General features: G+C 53.9%; 2 protein-coding genes and 2 non-coding genes across 4 annotated transcripts in view; all 4 read right to left on the bottom strand.

Annotated features, from left to right (window-relative positions):
- Positions 1–10,637, bottom strand: part of PLXDC1 (plexin domain containing 1) — a 60,780-nt gene extending 50,143 nt beyond the window's left edge. Inside the window, exons 1-2 of the mRNA XM_061176173.1 lie at positions 10,562–10,637; positions 2,266–2,447 (exon numbers count right to left, since the gene is read on the bottom strand). Of these exons, the coding sequence (XP_061032156.1) occupies positions 2,266–2,447; positions 10,562–10,637 (258 nt within the window). The remainder of the gene's footprint in view (positions 1–2,265; positions 2,448–10,561) is intronic.
- Positions 10,638–12,728: 2,091 nt separating this feature from the next.
- On the bottom strand, positions 12,729–12,800 carry TRNAC-GCA (transfer RNA cysteine (anticodon GCA)). The gene has a single exon. It is a non-coding gene; the product is annotated as a tRNA-Cys (tRNA).
- Positions 12,801–13,455: 655 nt separating this feature from the next.
- TRNAC-GCA (transfer RNA cysteine (anticodon GCA)) lies at positions 13,456–13,527 on the bottom strand. The gene has a single exon. It is a non-coding gene; the product is annotated as a tRNA-Cys (tRNA).
- A 1,022-nt stretch (positions 13,528–14,549) lies between these two features.
- On the bottom strand, positions 14,550–20,544 carry ARL5C (ADP ribosylation factor like GTPase 5C). The gene is given in 7 exon segments (XM_061176115.1): positions 14,550–15,019; positions 17,001–17,044; positions 17,046–17,159; positions 17,678–17,761; positions 18,463–18,610; positions 19,751–19,811; positions 20,428–20,544. Coding segments are annotated over 7 exon segments (546 nt in total). The 5' UTR covers positions 20,474–20,544; the 3' UTR covers positions 14,550–14,970.
- Between the last annotated feature and the right edge of the window lie 899 nt (positions 20,545–21,443).

Raw genomic sequence — 21,443 nt, 5'->3', positions numbered from 1 at the left:
TTTCAGAATGCTGGGGTTAAGGGAACACCCCTGAAAGCTTCCAGAGGAGGGGAAAGCAGGCATCTACAAAGATCGGGCATAAGCACATCAGACCTCTCAATGGTGACATCAGAAGCCAGAAGACCATGTGAGATGCCTGCAAACTTGTGAAGGAAAATTATTTTTAATCTAGAATTCTATATTCAGCCAAACCATCAATCAAGTGTGAGGATACAATAAAGGCATTTTCAGATGTGCAAGTTCTCCTCTTCTGTAACCTTTCTCAGAAAGCTAAACAAACAAGGGAATGAAGCAGGAAAGAAAAGACACAGGGTCAAGAGAACAGGGTGCCTAGCAAGGAGAGAGATAAGGGAGTTCCAGGATGAAGGAGAGGGAGGTCCCAGGATGGCTGTGGGCAGGCAGGCGAGCACCCGGCCAGGTTGGAGAAGGATGACGATGGCTGAGAGGTTTCCAAAAAAAAGAAAAAAAAAAAAAACTGACAGGTTTGACCACACCAAAAATTATATTTGAGGCCAATGGATGTTTAAGAATATATAGCAGTGGACTTCCCTGGTGGCTCAGTGGTTAAGAATCTGCCTGCCAGCACAGGGGACACAGGTTTGAGACCTGGTCCAGGAAGATCCCACATGCTGCAGAGCAACTAAGCCCGTGCGCCACAACTACTGAGCCTGCGCTCTAGAGCCCACGAGCCACAGCTACTAAACCTGCGTGCCACAACTACTGAGCCGACGTGCCACAACTACTGAAGCTCGCACACCTAGAGCCTGTGCTTCGCAACAAGAGAAACCACTGCAATGAGAAGCCCGTGCACCACAACGAAGAGTAGCCCTCGCTCCCCGCAACTAGATAAAGCCCGCACGCAGCAACGGAGACCCAATGCAGCCAAAAATTAATTAATTAAGAAAAAAAAGAATACATAGCCATGGTAAGTACAAAAAACTAAGAAAGTAGGTGGGGATTGGGGGCAGGAAAAGCAAAAATGATGCAAGAAAGTAAACAATGATATTACCCTGATTGGATTAGTGGTGAACAATATTTACCTGATTATGATAAAAAGCAGAGCATATGGATTTAACAGTTATATTGAGAGCGTTAAACCACGCTTGGGGGAGTATATAAAAGGCACTCTTCATCGACACAACAGGCAATCAACAGATAATGTCTAAATGGATTTATCGACAGGCAGCAGTGTGAGCGAATTACTTAGAAATATGGAGATGACCGCCAGGAGAAGGTGCCCAAAGTGACACTTTCTGAGAGAGGGGTGGGCAGGTCTGGAGGCGAGGGGCGGACTGATGTGTTTTGTTTTCTGATTTTAGCACTATTTGGCCTTTTTGACTGCATGCGCTTCTTGGATTTAAAAAATTAGTTACTAAACATAAAATAAAGAGATGCCACGAAGCCCATCCTCTTGTTGCTTCTCCTTTCATAGTTTTTCTGCATCCTGAGAATCCACCCTCTTCCCCGGCAGCCATGGGCGCCTCCACACACAGCCATGGGCACATTCACACTCACACGGTCTCACACACACACCCACACACACACACACTCATCTCAGACACAGCAGCTCATGGTGACAGACGCACAGGAAAATGTACATAATACACAATAACCCTCAGACACACACACGATTACAGATTCTCCCACAGACACAGAGGCCCCCATGAGCCTCCCAGGTAGCCAGCTGGGGAGCAGGGCCAGCTCTACAAGGGGCCAGTTCCTCCCTGCATTGCCATCCCCAGAACTGCCCCAGGCAGAGGAGGTTTTCTCCTGCAGCATCACCCTAATTGCTTCCTCCACTCAGAGTGCCCTGCCCTGAGGCTGAGCAGCCAGAGCCTCTGTACCATTAACCCTTTGGAGCCACATGGTCTGTAGATGGTGCAGAAATGAGGTCGGGGTGGGGCCAGAGCTGGCAGCCGGATGTGACTAATAATGCCACCTTCATTCAGCTTCTAGTGGAGGCCCTAAGAAGTGGAAGAGTCCAGTGTCAGGAACCCTGTGGACATGCTGTGCATCCTTGAGCAAGTCACTTCACCTCTCTGGGTCCACAAGGAGATAGGCAAGCCTATGAAGCTCTGAGATGCTAAGATTTTATGACCCAGGCTTGACCCCGCTTCCATCCCCTCTCCAGGGAGCCCCCTCTCCACACCGACGTCCAGGGCCAACCCCAAAGGCTACAGTTGTGTGTCTGACAAGTGTACATGGGGCACCTGGGGGGCCCCCCACTGCCAATTCCCTCCCCCTCCATGTCCCTCCAGCACTTACCACCACCCTGGTCCCGTTATCCGGCAGTGTGTCAATGGCCAGGGTGCCCCCACCCAGGTCCTGGCTCAGCTGAGTCCTGTCCGGCTCCGACACCTGGCCAGGGATCTCTCGGGCTCTCCGATTCCAGCCCTGCATGGTGGTCCCCTGGACGGCCCCTCCAGAGCCTCGGCCTGCATCCTGACCTGGGAGGAGGGGACAGAAAGCTGAGTCCTGACAGTCAGAGTGAAGGCCCTGGAGGGGGACCAGCCCACTCACTCTGCGGAAGCCCTGATTCCCATGCCATCATTGACTCTGGGGACACTGATTATCAGGGCAGGAGATACCCAACATGCACTGAGCTCCACGCCACACACTTTGCACAGGTAACACTTGCAGCCCTCACTCCAGCCCTCCACCGTAGATATGATGCTCTCCATTTTGCAGACAGGAATCAGCAGCTCACAGAGGTTAAAGAAGGTCATACAGCAGGTAGGGATGGAGATAAGTTTCCCTTATCTGCCCCCAAAGGGGTGATTATTCTCAACCTCACTGGAATCATCTGGGGAGTTTTAAAAGTTCCTGGTGTCTGGGTTCCACCCCAGAGATTCTGATATAATTGGTCTGTGGTGTGGACTGTGCGTGAGGATTCTTAAATGATCCCCCGGGGAGCTTTTGAGACGACCTGGACCTAACACGGCAGACAAGGGTGAGAACAATTGTTCTGGAACATTCCAAACCAGTTCCCTATTTCTCTACCAGAAATGGCACATAATCTCACCTTCCAGGGGACTCCAGGGACTAGAAGCCAGAGAGCAGAGTTCTTTTAGTTCAGGGCTTCTCATCCTTGGTACTACTGACATTTTGGACTGGATAATTCTTTGCTGTGGAGGACTGTCCTATGCATTGCAGGATTTTTTAGCAGCATCCCTGGCCTCTACCCTCTAGATGCCAGTAGCACCTCCTCCCAGGTTGTGACAGTCGAAGAAGTCTCCATAGTGGGGACCACTGTTTAGTCTCATCACTACCTTCAAACACCTTGGGCAAGTCACTTTCCCCATGAAACAAGGAGCTTAGACACCATCAATGATGGCATATAGGTTTCATCTCAAAGGCCATCTCCAATCGATTAGTGACAGCCAGGAGCACTCTAATTGTGAAGAATTCTGAGGTTCCATTTGTGTTTAGCAGGAAAGGTTGTCATGATCAATTAGCAATGTCTGCTGCGGGCACAGGATTGGAGAGTGGCTGCACACAGGCCATCTAGCAGCCGTTCCTCGACTTGATGCTCTCTCCAGTTCCCTCTAGGTCATTAAATTTATTCCAAATGACACAGAAACCATGCTTTTCCATTTCAGAAAGATTTATGCCCCCAAAGATGTGTCTTATACGGTCTCTCCAATTGCCACACCTACTATGGACGTGTATATGGGACACAGACCACCAGACGGGTGGAGGTGACATTCCCTGGGATCTCCATCAGTTTCAGGCCTGCACTGTGTCAGATGCCCTTCTCCACCTCGACCTGCCCCAAACCCTCCCCAGAGCTCCTGGATGTAGCCCTCTCTCCTAGAGCATCTGCTGGTGGTCTAACTGTGCCTGTCTCCCTGGTAGACTTGAGTTCCCACAGGACCCTCCCACCTTCCGCAAATGTGTATCCTCGGTGCCTCGCAAACAGTAGGTGCTCAATCACTGCATAATTGAGGACACTATACTGGAGGTAACTTAGGAGCCATCAAGAACAGAGGTTGAGAAAAGGCTTGCCCAGGACCAGGCCTGGGACTGGGGCCAGGACCCTGTTGTGGGGCTCTGGTTTGTCATTAGACATTTTATCCAATTAAGTCATTCTTGGCTGCTGGCGCCTGCTGGATCCTTGCTGGCCCCCTCTCACTCCCCTGCCCCTAATCGCAACCAGATGCTCTGGAAAAGATGGAGAGAGGGTGGTCTCCAGACCCCTTCCCCAAGATGCCCACTGGCTGAGATGGACCTGAGCCCAGTGCTGGGAAGGCAGCCTGCCTGTAGCCCAGACCGCAAGCCAGCGCTGTCTTGCCGCTCTCGGGTGGGGCCCACAGCTGCCCCTGGTGGCAGAACTATTTGTGCTGGGCTGGTCTGCCCAGCTCCCTGGGTCCTCCTGCAAGCAGCCCTCAGGCCTGGGCAGGAGCCAAAACAGGAAAGGAGCATGTGCAGAGCAAGTAGAGGAGCTCAGCTGGCCCAGAAAGGGATGCTGGGGATCTGCAGGCATCACCGTCCTGCAACCGAGAGAGGAGGGAGCCTGGACGGTGGGGGCCTGAGGCCTGGGGAGAGGGCAGGGAGAGGGGCCCAGCCAGAGCTGGGGCCAGGGAGGGCACACCTGCCACCACAACCTGTGTGACCTTGGACCCATCAGTTTACCTCTCTAAGCCTCAGTTTCCTCATCACAAACATGGGGATGACAATCATGCCTATGGCACAGGCCACCATGGGCATCAAGGAAGAAACATAAATGAGAAGGTTTTTTAAACAGGGAGGGGCTTCCCTGGTGGCGCAGTGGTTAAGAATCCACCTGCCAATGCAGGGGACACGGGTTTGAGCCCTGGTCCGGGAAGATCCCACATGCCGCAGAGCAAGTAAGCCCGTGCGCCACAACTACTGAGCCTGCGCTCTAGAGCCCGCAAGCCACAACTACCGAACCCGCATGCCACAACTACTGAAGCCTGTGCGCCTAGAGCTCGTGCTCTGCAACAAGAGAAGCCACCGCACGTGCACCACAGGGAAGAATAGCCCCTGCTCACCTCAACTAGAGAAAGCCCGCACGCAGCAACGAAGACCCAACGCAGCCAAAAATAAATAAATTAATGAATTAAAAAAAAAAAAGTTAATGATATAAACAGGGATGCTCAGGGTCAGGACCAGAGGCAAAGTGTCCAGGAAGGAGACAGGGGCGAGGGACAGAGAGGGAGGTTGCCGAGGAACCTTGCCCTACTCTGTCCTAACCCTGAATCTTGCCCTCCCAACCCCCGACACCCTGCCCCCTCCCAGTTGGCTAGGATGGGACATCACCTCTTCCGCTTGCAGAAGGACCCAACACAGCTGGTTGCTCACGTGTGTGTGTAGGGGCCCACATGCACACGCACACTTGCCTGAAGGCCTGGGCCCTCCTCCTGCAGGCTCACACACATGTTACACACCTATCCAACCCTCAGCCACCCCCTGCTCTGCCTTCTGCCTTGCACTGGAGAGCTCCCTCTTCCCAGCAAGAGGCTTCCAGAGCATACGCTAGTCACGTATTCATCCATTCCACCACCCATGGCCCTAAGTAGCATACAGTCTAGTGGGATGTCACAATAGTGACAGTAATGATAAAAATAACAGCTGACTTTTAGAGAATGCTTACTCTGTGCTGGTACTCTTCCAAAGGCTTTAAACCCACTAACTCATTTAATCCCCACAGTCACCCCATGAGAGAGGTGCTAGTCTTAGATCTATTTTACAGATTGGGCAACTGAGCCACGAGGACACTAAGGAATCTCCCCAGGTCACACAACTAGTCCAGCACAGGATTTGCACTCAGGCACAGAAAAAGTGCCGGCTCTGCTCAGACCACACGAAGTACAAGAGGTGACCGGCAATGCCAGGCTGTGTCCTAAGGTGCAGGGGCAGCCCCAGGGCAGAATGCACTGGGTGCCATTGGGTCCGAACCTGGGAGCTTCTCTGGCAGACTGTAGCCCCTGGAATGCAGGGGGACAGCCCAGTGGTAGTGCCCCAACCCTCTTCTGGTGCCCCTGCCCTGCTCCAGGGCAAGAAGCAACAGGCTGACTTCACGAGGCCTGGTCACGCAATCCCAGCGTCTGGGCCAAGCCACCTTCATCCCACGCATCACACAAGCTTGCCATTCCAGCCTCATGGCCACCACTCAGTCCTGGCCACCGTCACCTCTTTCCTGGTGGCAACTTCAGCCCCCACCCTTAATGCCCTTGGGCCAGTCTCCCACACGCCTGCCAGAGCATCCTGCCCAGAGGACAAACTTCATTCCGTCTCTCCCATGCTCCCCTCTCGCCATGACCCTTCGGCTGAAAGCCCAGCCCCTCCACTCAGCACTTGAGCCCCTTCATGACAGGATCCCTGCTGGCTTCTCCAGCCTCCCATCTTCCTACAGCCCTTTGCAGGACGCAGCCCTACTCTCTCTGGCCACGAGGCTTCACACATGCAATTTTCCCATCCTAGATCACTCTGCTCCATAAATAAATCTTTCTCCTGATGAGCTCTTGCTCATCCTTCAAGTCTCATGAGATGTCACTTCTTCCCAGTGCCTCCTCTGACATTTCTGCCCCTCACCCCAAATGCTACACGCACCATCCCAGCCCTGATCCTGACACATTGCTGCTACCTGTGCCACCACAGGCTCTAGGTGCCTGACATAGAGCAGATGCTCATCAAGCACACATGGATGATGGAAGGAAGGAAGGAAGGGAGGGAGGGAGGGAGGAAGGGAGGGAGGGAGGGAGGAAGAGGGGAAGGGAGAAAGGAAGAGAGGAAGGAAGGGAGGAAGGAAGGGAGGAAGGGAGGGAGGGAGGAAGGAAGAGGGGAAGGGAGAAAGGAAAAGAGGAAGAAAGGGAGGAAGGAAGGAAGGAAGGGAGGGAGGGAGGGAGGAAGGGAGGGAGGAAGGGAGGGAGGGAGGAAGAGGGGAAGGAAGAAAGGAAGAGAGGAAGGAAGGGAGGAAGGAAGGAAGGCATCCTTAAATGTCCTGAGTACCTGCAACCCACAGGGTTGAAAAGACCCTCCCCTCATGGCACAGCCTCACCAGAAACCTTCCCTGTGGTATCACAGCAATAAAAGCACAGGTTTGGAATCAGACAAGCTTGAGATTGAACTTTGAATCTATCGCCTACTGACTATGACTTTGGACAAATTGCATAATCTCTCTAAGCCTCAGTTTCCTCCTCTGGAAAATGGAAATGATAAAACCTACATCGGGCGAGTCATTTTGAGTCTTAAATAAAATAATGTGCACAAAGCACCCAGCAGAGTCCTCCTGCCTTTCCTGGGTTTCACATGAGGACCAACTTTCTGAGGGGCCCGGGGAAGGCTCCAGACCCTGAGCTGAAATCCTGCCCCTCAGTTACAAAGCCCCCAACTGCACCCTCTCCCCTCCTGCTGGCAGGCAGAGACCCACTGAGGACCCTGATCTGGGGAGAGAGAGGGAGGCATGAGGAAGGGGCAGGGAGGGATGGCCAGTAGCTCAGAAGAAAAGAGGGGAGGAGAGGAGAAAAGAAGAGTTTGCCTCTCTGAGTTTCTCTCAAAGGGACAGACTGGGGTCTGTGACCCCCTCTGATTCATTCACTCACTCAGTACGTGTTTATTGAGACCCTACTGTGTGCCAGGCACCGTGCTGGGTGCTGGGGCAGCAACAGGGAACAGGCAGACACAACCCCCGTGCCCATGAAGATTCTAGTCGGGAGAGACACAAAAAATGAGTAATTCAGCAAATGAGACAACGGGAGGTAGCGAGAAGGGCTGTGAGGGAAACAGAAGGGCGAGAGGGTTGGGGATTGTTGCTACTCTGGACAGAGCCCTCAGGGTGAGCGTCTCTGAGAGGCGGCCCTTGAGCTGATGGAGACCTGGACGAAGAGAAGCCCGATACCTGCAGATCCCAGGGGACAGCAGCCAGAGGGTATAGGGGGATGGCCACAGGCAGAGCGAGAGCAGGGGTGGAGGTGGGGAGGGGCTGTCCGACGGCCACTGTGAGAAATCTGGATTTCAGTCTCGCTCTGCTTGGAAGTCCCTGGTGAGCAAGGAGGAGGCCGGAAGCAGAGTCATAGCTTCAAGGGGCCCTAGAGGCAATCTGGTCCAAACCTCATTTTATGGATGGGGAAACCAAGGGTCAGAGAAAGGAGGAAGTTGCCAGGGTCACCAGGGGTCGGTGCTGGCCCTGGTCTCCTGACAGCCAGGAAGTCACGTCCAGCTGCCTCTTCCTTCTCTGTCTGCTGTAGGCACTTCCGGTTTCCCCTGGACCAGACCCTGAGTGCCACCACCCCCACGCTCCCCCTGTGCACCCCAGTATCTTCCTGTCTGTCCATCTGTCTGTCTATCAGCCTCTGCTGGCCTCGCCCACCACCTGACTATATCTTTGGGTCACTCGTCTTTCTCCTGCTCCCATTTTAATGATAGACGAAGTTTCAAGGCTCCACTAAACAAGCCAATTCATCAAGCGGGAGGGGAGATCTCAACTCCCTCCTGAGCCCATCCCCACCGCAGCGCGGAGGACTTGGAGCCTTGGGGCTGGATGGCAGCGCCCCTCAGGTGCAGCTCCCAGCTGCCCTTTCACCGTCACCAGGGCTCCACCACCAATCGGAGCAACCCTCCCCCAGAATGTCCCACCCCACATCTGTTCTCCCCAGAAGACATCCCTCTGCCTCCACACAGGGCCCCCCTCAAATCCAGCCTTCCCTTGTGAAAAAAGCACAGCACTGGGAGTAACAGCTGCCCCTGCTGGCTTCTTAGAGTTTCCTTAGGTCTAACCAATCTCTCCTGCTACAGAGAAAGTCCATTTCTCCTGGCTGAATCTCTGTCAAAGCCGAGGAGACAGGGTGTCCTCTACTGAGAGATGTGATTCAAGTCTCTGTCTGCCCCCTCTTTCTGACCTCCCAGGGTATCTACTCTTCCAACCCAACTCTGAAGAGGCAGCCCTCAGCCAGGCCTGGGTCTGGCCCCCATGGCCCAGCACATCCTTGTTTCCTCCCAATGCCCCCTTCCCCAACCCACTCCATGGTTCTCCCAACTCAGTCAGCTTCAGAGCCATCTCTCATCCACCCAGTCACATCCTAAGTTCAGAAGATCCCACCAGGTTGGGTTTGCAAAGGACCTCAAAAATTGACCTGTCCAACCCATTCCTTTTCATATTGAGATCTAAAAGATTGTTTTCAATTACCCCATACACATCCTAACAAATCTGAAAAGGAAAGACAAACATTAAAAAAGAAAAAAGATCTCTCATAATCCCACCACCAAGAGTTAAAAATTTTGCCCACAGCCTCACTTTATAAGGGAGGAAATAGGCCCAGAGAAGGAAAGTAACTTGCTCAAGGTCACACAGCAAGTGAGATGCTGGGACTAGAAACCAAGTCTCTGGCCACTCTCTGCGTGGTCTCTCTGAAAACTGGTGGTTCTTCACCAGCAGCCTCTTGCCATATCAGCTTCCACTGTCCTCTGCCCACACCCTCCTTCTCAACAGGGACCCAGGCCTGTCTCAGCTACATTCAGGGATCATTAAAGTCAAGCACACTGTCACTGACGCTTTGCCTGATGCCAGCACACCCCTGAGACACAGCAGCCCACCTACAGCATCCCCCTCGCCAAACCCTCCACCTGCTGCATCCCATCTGGGGGACATGTATGCCAGTGAGGCATGGAGCACTATCTTCCCAATTCTCTCTCTCAAGAGGCTTGACTGCAATTACCCACCTCCCCAACCCCAGAGAAGTTCTATGTACATGAGGAGGAAAGAGGAGAATGTAAAATTACTTGTTGAAAAATGGTTCTCCTTTTGTAACAGGAGGGACTCAAGGTAGATCTCAGAAAGGACTTCCAGGTGAGAGTGATGATTGTAGAGAACTGCTGTGTGGAAGAGGAGCGTGCAAGATAGGACACCCCCACCCCCCAATCTAGAGCCAGAGAAGCTAAAGGCCAAGGAAGGACCACCAGGGCAGAGCAGCGCAGGAGTGACAGGAGGAACCTGGAGGCTGGGGGTGGGGAGCGGCAAGTTACTTCTTTCTGGGCCCTGCTCTCCAAGTACCAAACGGAGAGAGGAAGGCGTTTGGCCCCTACTGCCCTTGTTGGAGGAAAGATGCTGGGTCTCCTCCATCCTCCTGGCTGCTCCCACCCAGCCCCCAGCCTGGGTCAGCTTGGGAGTGGGGGCAGGGAAAAGAAAAAGGAGGAAAAACTGGGACAGGAGGCACCCCAGACTCCGCATCTCATCAGAATTCAGCCTCATCCGGTGTGACCAGGGGTCCCTATGTCTCTCCCACTGCCCCCTTTGGGGCCAGAGCCCACTGCCTTATAGATCCCCCCTCTACTAGGGTCCCTCCAGTGTCCCTCCAGGAGGGAAGGAGAGATCGGGGCATCAGTGTCTGACGCTTCCTCCCTCACTCATACACCCTGTGTGTTTAGAAAAGTGGGGTCCCTGTCCACCTGCCACAGTCCACAGGGCGCCCGGCCTCCCGCGGACACGACCCCCGGCGCCCCAAACATCGCCAGCCTGCCGGTACCTGCCCATGCCCACGCCCGCCTACCTGCCCCCCGACCCCCGCCCCGATCCACCCCAGCCAACTCCGGCCAGTCCTACCTGCTCCGGGCTGGGGGCTCAGCCCCTGGGCAGCCTCCCTGAGCACCAGCACGAGGAGCCAGAGCTCGGCCCGCATGGTGGGGGCCAGGGCCCGCCCCCGGCCCGCAGCTGCCCCGGCCGGGCTCTGGCGGCGCGGTCCCCCGGGCTGGCAGGCGGAGGGGTGGGCGGCGGAGCGGCGGCGGAGCGCCAGCGGCCGGCGAGAGCGGCGAGAGCGGCGAGAGCGGCGAGAGCGGCGACAGCGGCGAGAGCGGCGAGAGCGGCGAGAGCGGCGGAGCGCCAGCGGGAGGCGAGAGCGGCGAGAGCGGCGAGAGCGGCGGAGCGCCAGCGGGCGGCGAGCGAGCAGAGCGGCCTCCCTGAGCGGGGACCGGGGAGGGGAGGGGGCGGGGCGGGGCGGGGGGGGGGCGCGGCGCCTCCAGAGCTCTCCCCGAGGCTTCCCCAGCCCTCCCAGCCCTGCCCGAGCGCTCCCCGCGAGCTCCCGCGGCCGCTCCCAAGGCGGGGGGAGGGGGGGCAGCGGACGCAGGAGGGGGACAGGGCGGGGGACCCTCGGGCTGGAAGAACCCCCGAAGTGCATCAGCTACCCCCACACCGCACCTTAGCTACTGCCTCCCTTCCCCTCCTGACTCCCCGGGGGAAAGCGGTGGAGAGAAGGCTCGAGAGGCCAGACCTCTTCCTCGGACCATGAGCTCCTACCACCCACCCCCGAACCAGCTCCACCAGGCTTCCCGACTTTCTGGGCTGTTCCACGGAGTTGCGTGGGTTTCTGATGCCCACCCCCACCCCAGAATCTCCCCTTGCAGCAGAGGCCTGAATTCCACGCCCTCCCGTGGCTCCTCTCCACTTTATCCCACCCCCATCCCCCATTGCCAGCAGACAATTGTCTTGTCCCCATTGTCTTGCCCCCCGGCCCAGCAGACATGGAGGTGGAGGGGGCCTGGCTCACCCCTACTTTGAAATAACCTGGACCCCTTCCCACCCCCAGAAGGTAACCGAGGCCACCCTCCTCTCCGGGGACCCCAGACCTCCTCAGGGCCCGACCCAGTCAATCTTCAAAGCCAGTCCCAGAGCAAGGAAATGTCTCACCCCAACTGCCACCACCTTATAGCAGGCTCTGGGGATAGATCCCCCCCTTTTTTTTCCGACCACAACAGAATAAAATACCTGCAATTTAGGAGATTTAATAGACGGCAGGGAATCAGGTCAGGACACGGAGGTGCCTCTTCCCTCCCCGACCTACTTCGTACGACGGCAAGAAACTCGAGCGCTGGGTGGAGGGAGATAGAGGGGCGAGGGGGGCGCCCTGACATATACGGGGCTGGGGTCCTAAAGACTCTCTAATCTTTCAGAATCCCAGTTCCTCCTTCCTCAGGACCCAGGGTCCCAGAAGCGACCTCCTCCAGTCCTAAGCCCTCTATTCAATCACAATGGGACAAGACAAGGCCTATCTGTAAGTTCTTCTTGTTGTCTTATTTAAATTGCTATTTTGCCGACTCAGGATCAAAAAGACTGCTGCTTCCAGCTGTAACTTCTTGCTGCCCTCTAGTGGGCACATGACGAGCCGCATCGCGCCTGTTCTGCGATTTTCCTCACTTTTGCGGTCCTGGCCTGGAGCTGCCCGCGACCTCCTACTCCAGCCGGACAGGTTCACAAGTCTTTGCCCCTACCTTTCGAGAGGTCAAGGTGAGAGGTCCCAGGACGAAATTCCAGCTCCGGCACTGATTTCTTTGTACATTCCCCCGTCCGGGATGCCCCGCGGTCTGTTTTAAAAGGTCTCTTAATAAGAACTCAGGCTGAAACAGCAACTTGGAAATAATTAGAAGCAAACGACCTGTCATTTTTTTTAATGTAAGCTTCTAGAACTTGAGTATACATCAGAATCACCTGGAGGGCTTATTAAAACAGATTTCTGGGCGCCACCCCCAAGCTCAATAGAGATAGGGACGAGAATCCTCATTTCTAACACGTTCCCAGGTGGTGGTGCTGTTCTCGGTACCACATTTTGAGAGCCACTGCTTTAGAATTCCTGTATTTTGTACTCTCGCCGCTCCTCATCTGCCCAAAATAGAGGTGGCGAAGGAAATGTCAACACACAATTGTGGAAGAAAAAAAAAAAAGCTGTAAAGAGAATTGTTGTTGGAGAATCGGAGTTCGGTGCCTTAAAAAGCCGGCGAGGGGGCACCCGGATTTGAACCGGGGACCTCTTGATCTGCAGTCAAATGCTCTACCACTGAGCTATACCCCCTCTGCTGGCAGAGACACACAGATGACTTATTAGTGCTTCTCTGGCGCAGGCGCTGTGCTGGGCGCAAGAACAGAAGGGAGGTCCAATGTTTACAAGCGATGGAGAGAAAATGAATCTCAAGAGATTACTCATCTGGGTGCAGGGTTTGTTTCCTGAAGCTCTGAACTAAAGAATTCTAATGATGTAAGAAACTTGCAGTTTGGGAATGTGGGAGGGGAAGTCCCTAGAGATTCCTCACTTCAAGGGCCTTCCTTTGGGCCTGGGTCCCCCTTTCCTGCCCTGCTAGAGTTCCCTTAGCGTTTCTCTTGGCGCCCATTTCTCCATCCTACACGCTCTCGTAGACTCCTCTCGGCCTTGCTTCCCCAGCCCGAGCCCGGCCCTTAGAGACTCAGCTTCTCTTGCTCCCAACAGCAATTGGGGTCCGTGGGCAAGGCCACCTGCGGGTGCTACCGCCTCCGCCCTACCATTACGAGAGTGGGCCTTCCTACAATCCACCAACAGACTGAGGGCGGGGTCTGGCCGGGCCGGGGACTCCACCCTCGCCCGACTGCAAAACGGGTCAGCAGTGCTTGAGGATCCTTCCCCTCGCGTTTGTAAGGGAACTTCAACATGTGCATTGCCAAGACTAAGAAAACGCGAAAAGTCTTGCTGAGAGAGGGGGCACCCGGATTTGAACCGGGGACCTCTTGATCTGCAGTCAAATGCTCTACCACTGAGCTATACCCCCATCCTTCTACTGCTTACTCGTGAGAATGAGTTTCCGTGGAATAAGGGGATGATATTACCTTTGAACTATTGTGTTTCTCTTTGAAAATAATCTAATGGAAGGAACATAGAATCTGAACGGCGATGTTTAGAATTCCTGAGTTTTTTCTCCACAATCACGCCTTATGGAAACCACAAGGTTAAAAAAATCCTGAGCCCTCTATATCTACGTCCAGCCTCTCACAGAGATGTCACTACCTGACTTGGGAAGCGAAGAGACCCACTGACCTCAGGACCATCCCAGGTCTTCTGGGGTAATAGCACTGCTCCCTGTACACAGATGGGTAGCCTGGGTTTCCATCCTGTTTCCAGCTCTGCTTTGATAGGACCCCTGGGCTTTTCCAACCCCGAAGGGCCCCTACTCCCCTCCTACATGAGTTAGCATCAAACCACTCTTTCCCCTAGGCCCAGGCAGAGCCCAGAGCTCTAAATCCTGGCAAGGGCGGTGTCAGTCACCTGGCAGAGAGCTGTAGAGCCCAGGACCAAAGAGCCAGTCCCCTAGCCAGATAGACCCTTGAGGCAGCCCCCCTCCATTTCCAAGGTGGATTTCCCCTGCCTGAGAGCTTTGTATGAAAACCAAAAGGCAGTTTGAGGCACAAGCAGAAGAAGCAGGCAGAAATAAGAGGTGAGCAGTTTTCAATGACATTTATTACACCTTCATAAAATTCCTAATACAGTGTGAAAAAAATCACTACAAAAAGACAAGAAAAGCAAATGCTCCAGGAATCTGAGACATTTGGGAGGGGTAGGATTCACACTGGAAAGACACTGGGAGTGAAGGTGTGGCGTAAAGCTCAAAAGCTGTGGTCAGAGGGAATGGGAGGGTGAGCGAGGAGTAGAACTCCCTGCAGTGTGAGGGACTGTCCCTGGCCAGAAGGTCCTGTCCTCTGCCCTCTCCCCTCCCAGCTTTTGGCTCTGCCCTCCTTCTCCTGAGCCGACCCCTTCACCTTTCTGGAATCTCCTTTGATCAAAGGGTAGGGGACAAAGATGTCTAAGGGGCCAGAAACCTGCAGTGGGGGTGAGGGGGCTAGGGTTAGGGTTCTAGGAAATAAAGAAAAATTCCAGGGTTTCTTACTCTGTCCTACAGAGAGATTGAGGGCTGAGGGGAGGGGGCTCCACTTCCTAATCCCCCAGCACATCCAACAGCTTCCCTGGTGTCTCCAAGAAGGACACCTGCTCCCATGGAGTGAAGGGCAGCTTTTACTGTTGTCCTGTCTGCAGCAATTCACGGTGCTCAGTCTAGCTCCTCAGTGGGGGTTGGGTGGATAGCGGCAATCTCACTGTCCATAGCTGCCCCTGGTCCCACCAGAGAATCACAGAAAAATAACAAATAGTCACTTGGGTTTTCCACCCACATAGTCCATGCAAAACCCTCAAAGTTTCTGGTTGGCCTCAGGCTGGGACATCAGTTGACAGTGGCCCAAGACTGCATCCACTGAAGTCCGGCAGGCAGCCTGCAGGGACAGAGGAACAGGGCAAGGATCAGCATATCCCATGAGGATGATGGCCCCCCCAGCCCCCAGCCCCTGCCCAGAGCTGACTGATGGAGCGACCAAATTTATAACCGATTTTGTGTTCAGTTAACAAATATGAACGGACTGTGTACCTACCATGTATCAGGTACTGTGCTAGGGGTTACTGGTGAAAAACTAGACATGCCCTCTAGGGCTTACAGTCTAGCAGAGGAGATAGATGTTAAACAAATGATCAAACAATTCTGTAACTACGTACTGTGATAAAGGTTAGAAAGGAGATGTACAGAGGCCTCTGGATGTCTGGGAGTCAGGGAGGGCTTCTTTGAGGAAGAGGTCTGGAGACCCACCTTAGCAATGTCTTTGGGCAAGGCTCCAGTGCCCCCTTCCCACCCGCTCCTTCACTGGGTCAGTACCAGGGTGGCTTCAAAGGCCTGGGAAGAGGCTCCATAAGCAAATTCTTCCATTACACTGTGAGCAACCCCAGAGAAGGAGTAGAGTCTTGGTCATGTCTGTACCACTTGGCACAGTGCCTGGCACATGGGGGTTACTTAGGAAATGCCGATTGAATTGAACCAATGGTGGTTTGGGGGAGGTGGTCCTCCTGACCCAGGAGTTGGCAAGGGCACTGCCAGAAATGTGTGGTTCCTTGGGCTGGCCTGCCTAAAGTCTCCCCTTCTTCAACTGGGCATCCAGGCCCCCAGCCTGCTGTGACTCCACTTGAGAGGGAAGAGGAAAGGGAATTCTCCAGGCCTGATTCGAGGTCCTTTCTGTAGGACCATGACCTAGCTCTCTCACATCCTTCAGGTGTTTAAGCAGCTACCTTCTCAGCAGCCCCTCCCTGGACATCTTATCTAAAACTGCAACATTCCCCACAACAGACATCCAACTTCCCTTTCCTATTGATTTTTCCCCTTTACACTTATCACTTTTTAACTTACCGTATATTTTTCTTATTTTTCTTATTTATTGTCTGTTTCCCACCCCCACTGGAAAATAAGCTCCACAAGGGCAGGGATTTTTGTCTGCTTTGTTCACTGCTGTTTTTCAGGTGCCTAGAACAGTGCTTGGCACAAAGTATAGTCATTCCTCCATATCCATGGGGGATTGGTTCCAGGATCCTCGCAGACACCAAAATTCTCGGATACTCAAGTCCCTTATATAAAGTGGCATATATTTGCATATAACCTAGGCATATCCTCCTATATACTATAAATCAACTCTAGATTACTTATAATACCTAATATAATGTAAATGCTACGTAAATAGTTGTAAATACAATATAAATGCTATGTAAATCATTGCTGGAACACGGCAAATTCAAATTTTGCTTTTTGGAATTTTCTGGCATTTTCTTTTTCGAATATTTTCAATCTGCAGTTGGTTGAATCCGAGGATGTGGAACCCATGGATATGGAGGATGGACTGTAGGTGCCCAATGAATGTTAAATGAATGATATCATTTATTCTCTATAGGAACTCTGGGAGGGAACAGGTATAATCACTCTCCTCTTTACAGATAAGGAAACTCAAGGCCAAAAGGACTTGAGAGAGATTCCTGCCTGGAAGGCTTGTCCCCTGGGTCTTCCCATGGCTGTCTCTTCATTCAGGTCTCAGCTCAGAAGTCACCTCCTAGTAGAGATGGACCCTGACGACCAGAGCGAAAGCAAACCCATCCCTGTTATTCAATTTCACTTTCTTCAAGCACTTCTCAGTACCTAAAATGTTTGTGTTAAGTGGAGTGTCACCTCTCTCCCCACTAGAACAAACCCCTAGAGAGCAGGGACCCTGTCTTGCTCACTGCTTACCCACAGCATCTTAACCATGGGTAGATGCTCAGCTGTCTTGACCCAGGAGCTAACTGTGAGCCAGATTCTGACAACAGAGAGACAGGAGAAGGTTCTGATGGTCAGCACCACTGGTTAGGCCAAGCCCTGGAGGTCCAGGTGGGACAGCCATTAACCTCTTCCCGGTGAGGGCACAGCAGCCCTGTATGTGCCATGTGCCACGGGTGGTCTTTGATGGCACTAAGGGTGAGGAATTGGGAGATCTCCACGGTGGTCATGGAGTCCTTCATGTCCTGCTTATTGGCAAAGATCAGGACGGAAGCATCTCATAGAGCCTATGGACAGAGGAACCCAGCCCCAGTCAGCCTGCCAGGATCCAGCCCCCCCTCGCATTGCCCCATGAGTCCTCCCTACCTCCCCTGCTTCCCCAGGTGGGGTGGGGATGGAGGTCCTGCCCAACACTAACAACCACATCCAGTGACACCGACAGCTCCTGGAATGCCTCCCAGCAGCTCATAGAATCCTTACAATGATCTCAGGAGGTAGGAATTTGATGATCCTCCCCGTTTATACTTGGGGAAATTGAGGATTAGAGAGGTGAAGTAACTTGTCTGGGGTCCCACAATGAGTGAGAAGTGGGGTCAGAACCTGAACTTGCAACTCTGGCTTCTGTAATCAGCTGTGCTGAGGATGTTATTGCCCTTCATCTGGGATAGTCTCGGCCTGCCCAAGCTGCTGGGATAGAGGTTCTCAGAGACTGGGGCATTAGGAATAACGCTCAGAGAGGCTAAGTGAGTAGGCTGAGGTCACAGAGCTAGTACACCAGGTCCTCTCCCAACTGCAGGGGTCTTACCTCATGGGCCAGCATCTTATACAGCTCCTACAGAGTGGTCAGCAGTTGATCCCGGTCCGTGCTGTCAATCACAAGGATGATGAACTGGCCAGCAAAGGCGAGTTGTGAGTGATGGGCTTTCTCTTCAATGAACGTGTCTCCTTGCTCACTGTACTCTGCCCTGATGTGAGTCCCACAGAAAACAAACTGTGCATTCTCAAGACCTCACTGCCCTAGTCCCATTTGAATTCCCTTTTCTACCCAGACCCAGGGTGGACTGAGCACAACTTCTGATTGTGTGCCAGAGGTTATGCCAAGCACTGGGCCTTCATGACTCCGTTTAGGCCTCACCACAACCCTGTGGAACTGGAACTATTACGATGCCTACAGACTATGAGACTGAGGGTCAGGGAGATGATGTATCTTGCCCTTGGCCACACAGCCTATGAGCTACTGGAGCTTGAAATCAGCTCTCACTCCAGGAATGAAACCACTGGATTCTGCTGCTGCCAGAATGAGAAAGTAAGGCCCCCAGAGACAAAGGGCCTACCCCATCCAAGGCATCAAACAGAAAGCTGACAGCAAGCAGACAAAGCTGCCAGGAAGCATTCAAAAATTTTAACGGGCTTTGTGCTGCATTAAGTATTTGACACATCTGAATTAGCTCTTGTTTTATTATTTAATTTTCACAACCCAGGGAGGTCATTATTATGGTCTCCATCTCACAATGGGGGAACCAAGGTTCAGAGAGGTTAAGTGACTGGCTAATATCACACAGCTCCTCCAAGCCCAGGCACCCTCCTCACCTCAGCATTGGAGTAGTATGTGTTCCAAGCGGAGCGCAGAGCCTCCTCTCCTCCTATGTCCCACATGAAGAAGTGGGTCTTTTGCAAAACAATCTTCTCCACGTTGCTACGGATGGTGGGACATGTATGGACCACCTCATTCGTCAGGCTGGGGAGGCAGGAGAGGGTACCAAGTGTTCAGCCCAGTCCACTCCCAGCTCTGGCCCCCACCTTAAGTCAGGCTGAATCTAACTTAGAACAATTCAGCCCAGGTTGACGGAGCCTCTGCTGGGCATGAGGGAATGCAGACAGGAGTGAGATCAAGTCCTGCCTGGCTTGGACCCCAGAGAGGGGAGACTTATTAGAGCAGTCTCCCCAAACTTTAGTATGCAGCTGAATCACCTGGGAGTCTTGCTAAAGTGCAGATTGTGATCCAGTGGGTCTGGGCTAGGACCCAGCATTTTGCATTTCTAACAAGCTTCCAGATGACGCCAACACTGCCGGTCTGTGGACCACACTTTGAGTAGCAAGGGATCGGAAAAAGGAGACAGACATAAGTTGAGGGCCATCAGAAAGGGGCTTTGTTTAAAGTGACTTAGAAAACACACACGTTTTTATATGTAGGGAATGCCTCTGGAAAATCTGGGAAGTGAAACTGGGAGTTAGGGGTGAGAGGGAAACTTACTTTTCAATATATATGCTTGTATTGTTTGAATTTCCCTTTTCTTCTAATTAAAAAAATATATATATATTACTTTTTCAGGGGAAAATTTTCCTAAGTTAATAGGTTCCAAACAGGAGAGATGCCATCCAGAGTGAATATCGGGAAAAGCTCCGATGGATAATTACTCAGCACTTGTGCCAGACTCTGCTAGACCAGGAGCTACAGAGACCAGGCCGACCCAAAGCTGACCCTACGTTTTGGGTTTGAAGAAGGGGGAGAAAATGAAGACACAAGACTGGGGTGCAGGAGTTAGAAGGAGAGACCTGACGCTAGGGGGAGCGAAGAGCACGGAGACCATCGGGCAGGTTCGGCCAGCTTCAAGCCCGCAACCGGGTTTGGCAGGGGCCGGGGGTAGACGGAGGGGAGCAGTGGGGTTGCTCATACCGAGCAGGATTCGAAGGCCTGGCCGAGAAGTCATTGAACTGAGCGACCACTATACCAGGAAGGTCACACCAGGTTCCTCCAGTCAATCCTCCTGGCTACAGGGGAACCCGAGAACGCAGGGAAGGGCTCCGGTGATTGGTCCAAATGCTTGTCAGTCTGGTGGGAAGGCCCAGCCCCGCCCCCCATCCGAGAGTCGCTTTCAACTGGTAGAGAATGGAGGTCTTTCCTGCATTGTCCAGTCCCACGATGATAACCTTGTGTTCTGGAGGCATCCGGGGGAAGGGCAGGGTCAGGGCCAAACCCGATGACCAGGGGACTGTGTGCTCCCCCAGGCCTCCCAGGAAGGAGACAAGTGTTTCCAGCAGGCTGGGGGGCCTGTCCCCTCCTTACTACTTCTGCTCCCCCGCCCCCTTCCCCCACAAAAAAACAACAGGGCAGGTTTCTTTCCCACCGGGCCGAGACACCTGCGCCACTCCTGAACAGTGGAAATGGGAGCTAAGCCCCACATTCCCCGCTCCACATTTCCAGAAAAGCGATTGTGCCAAAGATCGGGGGCGCTCAGGGCTTGCCAAGAGAAGGGGTCTGAGGAAAGAGCCGAGCGTGAAGTCACAATCGCAGGAAACCGGCGACAGCGCTGAGCCGGAGGAAGGAGGCTCGCCCAGCCCTGCGCCCCTGGGCGCACCGAAGCGCGCGACCACCGAGGAGTGGGCGGGGAGGGGGCAGGGGAGACTGCGGAGCAGGCGGGGAGGCCCCACTCAGGACCCTCCGAGCCCGAGGTCCCCCATCACATCCACCCAGACGACCCCAGATCGGGGGGAAGGGGGGACAGGTGGGAGCCGGATCAAAGCGGCCGCTTGGATGCCCTGTGCGCCCCTTACCCTGTTTCCGGAAGGTGCTCATCAACTTGCCGATCAGTTGTCTCATGGCACGTCCCGGGTCAGACAGGGATAGGACTCGGGGGCTTTCGGGTGCCCGGGTCGAGTCCCGGCGCTTGGAGCCCCGCCCCCCCCCACACACCGCCGGAGGGCCGGGCAAGCTTTACCTACGAGGTTGCGGACGCCCCATGAGTCCGTCCCCTAAGGGGCCTGGGAATCCCCTGGGACGCTGGCCCCTCGAGGGCGCTATGAACCTCACAGTGACAATGAGCTACGTGTCCAGAACCCTGGAGGTGTAAGGAAAATGGGGTCCAGACATCACATCCTCCCCCTCGCCCTGAGAAAACCCCAGAGTTCTCTGGGTGGACTACTCCCCACTGCAAATCAAAGAGACCTAGCCCAGGGGCCCACATCGGATGCCAGCTCTGCCTTCTCCGAGCGCCATGTCTGAGGCACTAGACAAACAAAACCCTAGGCCACCCACCTTCTGTACTTACTAGCTGTGTGAGGCAGACAGAGCCCACCGATCCTCTCTGAGCTGGGAGAACATTCCAACCCCCTACAGGTCTCTAGTTGTTTCACCAGTGTGGGTCCCGTAGGCCTACTCCGAGTGAGTTCCCTTGGGGAAGGGCAAGGTGCCCCCTCCTTTTGCAGGCCCCTTGGTGATGGGCAACTTCTAGGAGTAGAGCAGTGCTGCTTCTATGGTTCACTGACAAAACAACTGCTCCAGCACAGCTTTCTGATTCCCAAGGGTGGGCATCTGAAGACAGTGACGGAGCAAAAAGAGCGATCTCTCAGCCGGAGACCCTGCAAACGGGTCCAGGATACTAAGACCCAGCCAAGCAGAGCCTGGGCCAAGAGAGAGCCAGGCTGGAAGAGGGAGCTGCTTGTGGCTGTTTGTGAATTTCCTTCTTTGCTTAAACTGGGAAAAACCAGAAGACAGAAAGAGAAATGGGGAAGGCAAGCCAAACTCAGGCTGAGGGGGCGGCTAAGAGAGACCAGTCACCACACAGGAGACT

The sequence above is a fragment of the Eubalaena glacialis genome, chromosome 19, assembly GCF_028564815.1.
Source record: "Eubalaena glacialis isolate mEubGla1 chromosome 19, mEubGla1.1.hap2.+ XY, whole genome shotgun sequence".
Classification (NCBI taxonomy): Eukaryota; Metazoa; Chordata; class Mammalia; order Artiodactyla; family Balaenidae; genus Eubalaena; species Eubalaena glacialis.
The sequence above is the reverse complement of the archived record's forward strand: the minus strand, read 5'-3'. Positions and strand labels throughout refer to the sequence as shown.